The sequence below is a fragment of the Neophocaena asiaeorientalis genome, unplaced genomic scaffold, assembly GCF_003031525.2.
Source record: "Neophocaena asiaeorientalis asiaeorientalis breed wild unplaced genomic scaffold, Neophocaena_asiaeorientalis_V1.1 scaffold59, whole genome shotgun sequence".
Classification (NCBI taxonomy): Eukaryota; Metazoa; Chordata; class Mammalia; order Artiodactyla; family Phocoenidae; genus Neophocaena; species Neophocaena asiaeorientalis.
Genome location: NW_020174268.1, coordinates 7,652,552 through 7,658,551, shown reverse-complemented (window position 1 = coordinate 7,658,551; position 6,000 = coordinate 7,652,552). Strand labels below are relative to the sequence as shown.

General features: G+C 45.1%; 1 protein-coding gene across 2 annotated transcripts in view; it reads right to left on the bottom strand.

Moving 5' to 3' along the window:
* Positions 1-3,387: 3,387 nt before the first annotated feature.
* RNASEH2B (ribonuclease H2 subunit B) overlaps positions 3,388-6,000 on the bottom strand; it is a 53,502-nt gene continuing 50,889 nt past the window's right edge. For both annotated transcript variants that reach the window (XM_024755616.1, XM_024755617.1), the window contains one exon: positions 3,388-4,149. In XM_024755616.1, the coding sequence (XP_024611384.1) occupies positions 4,117-4,149 (33 nt within the window). In that variant the 3' untranslated portion in view covers positions 3,388-4,116. The remainder of the gene's footprint in view (positions 4,150-6,000) is intronic.

Here is a 6,000-nt window from a genome sequence, read left to right as displayed (position 1 = left end):
GGATCTCAGTGTGAGAAGCCAAGTTTCTAGACATCAACCAAGGGCCGACCCTGCAAGCAGGCAAGGAAGGTGGTCTCAGCCCTGCTATGTGACCTGTTTTCTGCAGAAATGCTAAGCTGAAATGGTCTCTGCCTTCCTGAAGCTCTGTGTAGTTGGAGAGAGAAACATTTGTCTAATCATTATGTGTACAAATATCACCACCTCTCTGTGAAAGTTTCAGGAAGGAGATGTACCGGCTGCCAGGAGAGCTGCTGCAGGGAGTCTGACCTGGCCAGGAAGGTCAGCCGAGCCTCCCTAGGGCTTCCCGCCAACTCAGAAAGATCAGAACTTAGTTAATTCGCAAGGGCTGGCAGAACCTTCTAGGTGAGAAACAGCAGGTCTAACAGCCGTGGAGCCAGAGGAAGCATGTAAAAAGTAGTGTGTCTGTAACCGAGATGGAAGAGTTGGAGTTCTGGCAGGCAAGGCCTTGCAGGTCACGGGGAGGATGTGGGGCTTCACCCTAAGAGCAGTGAGAAAGCACTGAGAAGTCAGAAGTGAAGCAGGGGGTGGTGGGATAGGGACTTCAGTTCTTACTTCGAAGTTGAGTAATTTGGTTACTATGTACTAGGGAAGAAAACCAGAAAAGGGCGAGTAGCAACAAATGTCAGGTTATTTTCTGTGTTTTCTTTAATCAGTCATTTTTTTTTGCTTCACCTCAGTTTTGTAGACAGATACAGTAATTCTCAGTCTGGTTGTGAAATACCCCAGAGTATCTGCAGTGATTTCTGGGGCTCTTAGTAAATCTTCAGAGCAAAATTAATTAATTTCACCATCTGGGTACATGTCAAATGCATACAATTTAAAGCGAAACATAGTTTTGACTGGGTAAGTGAAGCCAAGGAAGCAATGGCAGGGATCTGAAACTGTCAGAGCTTTGAGGAAAGGAGCAATTAAGTGATTACTTATAGATTTGCTAAGAATACACTTGAATACTAAACACACAATAGTGAAACATCAGTTCTTTCTCCAAGAAACTTAACTTTAAAAAGTAAAAAAGTAATCTTGAAAGAAAAAATTTAAGGAACTCATGGTATAAATATACCCAGTATTTTTAAGGTTATTATTTTTGTATTAATGTAATAGTAATACATGTTTGTCATAAAAATTTCTAACATGAGACAAACAAGAAGAAAAAAAGAAGACAAAAGAGAAATTACTTATACTTTGAACACCAATTTTAAAAGCTAATTTCCCTCAGCTCTCCAATTTAGTTTTTTTCCCAATTATTCACTATTTATACAGTCTCACAACTAATACTCATAGCTAATGCTTTGCACACATTCATGATTATTTCCTAAGCCTGTATTTCTAACAGTGGGTATTGCTGAAGCAAAGGCAGTGCAGACATTTAAAGCTTTTGACATTTGTTTCCAACCTGGCCTCCCCAGAAGTTGTACCTTTTTATATTCTCCTTAGCAGTGCCCGTTTCCCACAACTGCTCCAGCTCTGAGCACTACTGACAATTTGACAGAGAAGGAGCATCTCGTTTTTTGTTTTTGTTTTCTTGGTTTTTTTTTTTTTGCGGTACGCGGGCCTCTCACTGTTGTGGCCCCTCCCATTGCGGAGCACGGGTTCCGGACGCGCAGGCTCAGCGGCCATGGCTCACGGGCCCAGCCGCTCCATGATACGTGGGATCCTCCGGGACCGGGGCACGAACTTGCGTCCCCTGCATCGGCGGACTCCCAACCACTGCGCCACCAGGGAAGCCCAAGCATCTCGTTTTATTTGTGCATCAGTGACTCACATGCTTTCGTGGAACACACAAAACACACTCAGCTCTGTGACGAGACCTGGGCCACGTGGTCTCTGCCCTCAAGACAGCTGACAATCAGGTGGGAAACCTGATGCTTGGTGGCAGCTGGCTGCAGAGGGGAGGGGCCTTATGTGAGAGTGCTGGGAAGCATTTCTGTCCTGGGGGGTATTTCTGAAGGAGGAATCAACAGGATTTGATTCTTAGATAGAAGTTGGTTGCATGAAAAGTGACTATAGGGCTGCCAGCTAGAAAAAGGACAGAGGAAACTGGATATTGGAAATTGGGTAACTAAAAGGACCTTATTCAGGGCCAAGGAGACAGTTCCTAGAGGAGCCTGGGTGGGGATGAGGCTGGTAACAGCTCTTGCTTTCTCCTTTTAACTTTTGGAGGAAGCATCTTTACTTGTGTAAAGAAAAAACAATAATGAATTTTTGTAATGTTAGGTGTGCTGCATTTGAAATGTTAGTAGTTCTTCAAAGTTCAGAGGCCAGTGGAATATGAGTTTGGGGCACAGGTAAGAGAGTAGGGCTTCCAGTGACGATCTGGGTGTCCTCAGTATCCAGTGGCTTTGGCCACCAAGGGCTGGACGAAATCTGAGGCAGTGAGTACGCGTGTGTGTGTGAGCGTGTGTGTGTGTGTGTGTGCCGAGAGGGTGGTGGAGGGGAGGCAGAGGGCCGAGACACAGCTGAGAAGTGGAGCCAGTAGAAGACACAGAACTGTTCCACCAAGTCTTCCTCAAATTGGGGGAGCCTCACACAAGTGGGAGCACAGTACCCACACAGGTTTCCCAGGGGTGAGTCTTCCAGGAGGAGGGGAGAGCCTGCATCAAGCCAGTTTTCTCTCCCACCCTGAGATGTGGTCCTGAAAGGAGAACCGATTTGCTCAAAGACACACAACACACCCCGAAGTTGCTCTGGGCCAAAATATATGTCCACTGACCTCCAAGGACAGTATTTGGGATCGTGCAAGGAGAAGGCAGAAAAAGCCCGATTTTAACACCACAGTGTTATGCCGACCTATGTGTCAGGCTCTCGATTCTTACCCACGTGGCCTGGCTATCAATCAATCAAACAGGTAATTTCTTTGGAGTGCTTGCTCTTGGAAGCCTGTGCTACATCCCAAATTCCACAACTGACTCCTAGAATTGAGTTTTTGGAGACAAGGATTCACTACAACTACACCACACGATCAGGTACGGAAGCGCGGGAGTGTTAAAGGTCCTACAGATTAAAGAAAATTTCCCTGTGTGAAAGGAGGTGTGTAAAAAATTAGAGTACTTTCCAGAACCTACTTACCTGATGGAGTTAGAGACTCAGAAACAAAATTATTTCCCAAAGAGAAGGTTTGGGGTCCTGTTGGAGGCACGAAGATCACCCGAGCGGCTTCCACCCGAATCCTGCGGGTCAAGCTGGTGAGTCGGCACCAACTCCTGGACTTGTCTGCGCCCCCTAGACGTCTTCACTATGCATCAGAATCCCCCGCTAGATTACTTTTTGGCATCTACTTCTAACTTTCCCCCATATCTTATGCCCACACTCTAAATAACTATAATAATGCACACATTGGACAAATCTTTTAAAAATGAAGCAATGTTTACAACTCCGACACACCATAAAATGCACATGTTCAGGTATCGTTATGAACTAGAAGCTGCCAAACTGATAAGGAGTAAAGAAAGGTCAGGCTTTCTTCTTTTTTTGGGGGGTGGTGGAGGTGCACCACGCAGCTTGCGGATCCTGTCTCCCTGACCAGGGACTGAACCCCTGCCGCGGCAGTGAACGTGCTGACTACTCCCCCTGGCCCTCCCGGCAATTCCCCCTTTTTCTTTTTTTTAATAAGGGTAGAAACTTGGTCTGTCAAAGCTTCTGGTGTGGAATCTAGTACTTATAGTCACCACATGCAAACCCAAAAGTGCTGTCCTGACCCCAGGAAAACAGCAGGCCAACAGGGTCCAGCTTAAGAAATGACCCGATTTTCACAGTGAGCCTTCTCCTCCCAATGTTTTGAAATCTGAAGCACTAGACTGTTAAAAACCCGTACCTTTATGGTGGGTAGGCTGGGGCAGAGGGGTGACATGGCTTGAATTCCTCAGGGCAGAATCACACTAGGGCTGCTTTCTAGTTCCATGCCCGTCGCCCCCAGGGGAAGTTGCTGCTGCCTGAAGGGACTAGCGGTATTGATCACAGAAATAGAACATTCCTGGTTAGTCCTTTACATCTCCTGGCATTCGGTGATTTTCTAGGAAGTGCAGAAGAAAAAGTTTTAGCCGTTTGGGAGTGTCTTAAATCACATGAGAAGCAGCCAAGTCTTGCGTGGATCTGTTGTCACTTGTCCCTTTTCTGTCTTTGTGCTGCCACCTAGGGAGAGAAGGAGAATACATGTTGTATCCTGGTGAGGAGAACAAGTCACCTGCAATCCCGAGGACCATCTGCACCTTCTAGAACAGAAAAGCAAGGCTGGTTGGGTTAGTTCTGAGATCAGCAGCTGTGCATTTGTGCTTCAAAGAGAAGCCTTTGGGACTTCCCTGGTGGCACAGTGGTTAAGAATCCACCTGCCAATGCAGGGGACAAAGGTTCGAGCCCTGGTCAGGGAAGATCCCACATGCTGTTGAGCAACTAACGTGCCACAACTACTGAGCCTGTGCTCTAGAGCCCGCAAGCCACAACTACTGAGTCCATATGCCACAACTACTGAAGCCTGGCCACAACAAGAGAAGCCACTGCAGTGAGAAGCCTGCACACCACATCGAAGAGTGGCCCCTGCTCGCTGCAACTACAGAAAGCCCGTGCACAGCAACGAAGACCCAATGCAGCCAAAAATAAATAAATAAATTAAATAAATAAAAAAGAGAAGCCCTCAGGCAAAGGAAGCGGTTTCCATTTGGGCGACCTCATTCTAGGGCTAATGTTAGGCTCCTGGAGGTGGGTGAGACGCACATTTTCCTTCCAGTGTTCAAAGGGAGTGAAATACAAAATAATGTTAAGGTTGCCCAAACTCAGGGAATAGATACCCTCATTTTAGGAAAAAAATGATAATACAAGAAACAGATGAAAAAAAAGTTCTAAGGTGAATAATTCTTAAACCATGTTTTCTTCTCTTTTCCTATACAGATCCAATGTATAAAAAATAAATATAGACTTGCTGGTGGAAGTAGTAGTCCTTAATATCCTCCTGAAAAATGCCATGGGACAAGTGTAATTATTGAAAGCTGGTTTCTTACTGATCACAAAGTCAAACAATTTACTCTGGAGCTATAAGTTATCAAAAAAAAAAAAGTTGATGGAAATCAGACTTCTGTGCCATAAGTGGATAAGATGTGACAGAGGTTAGACCTTCCCTGACCAGCCGCCTCACCAGAACTCTGTCCACTTCCCTGCTCAGCTTCTTCCACAGCCCCCGGCAATATCTGACACTCCATCTAGCCGCACCCCTAGAGCAGAAACTTCTCGAAGGCAGGTCTTTTTTGCCATGTGGACAGCTGCATTCCTAGTGCCTAGAACATTTGGCACAAAGCGGGTGCTCAGTATATGCTCTTAAAAGAATAAATGAATCTAAGCTTATTCCTTGGCTCCTTTTTTCTCTTGAAAGAACTTACTACTTGACTAACTTTAATTTTACACATTCTGATTAAAGCACATGTGTAAGGTAACAATTCTCAACATCCATGAAGAAGCTCTGATTCTTCTGTAAATCACATTCGGTGCTTCCCTCCGCCCCTCCCTGTCTCAAATAGGCTTGATTAGTGTGAGACCATCAAAATAACATTTATTAACAAAAGTACAGTAAATGCTAAAAAGCTGACAGCTGAATTAAAGACTTGGCATGCAAATGCAATAGCTAAGTAGAAGCTTTGCTTTAATTCTGGCTCAGCACTGCTGAGGATAAATTGACCTGCAGAATTCATTATGAATAGAGCAAAAAGATGAAACAATAAATCTGATTTTTCCTTTCTTAGGATAAAATTCACAATTAAAACAGACTACTGAAGGAGAAATGGCCATAAAGCTACATACATAACGATAAGAACCTTGGGGAGGCAAAAAAGAGAGAGGGCTGGGCTTGAGGGTGGAAGGGCAGCCTTGGGCTTGGCCACTCACAGTCTGGGTGACCTCACTTGGACCATCTATGAAACAGGGATACACCCCCCTTCCAGTCTACCTTAGAAGGTTGTTGTAAAGATTAATTTAACTACTGATACAGGATTGCTG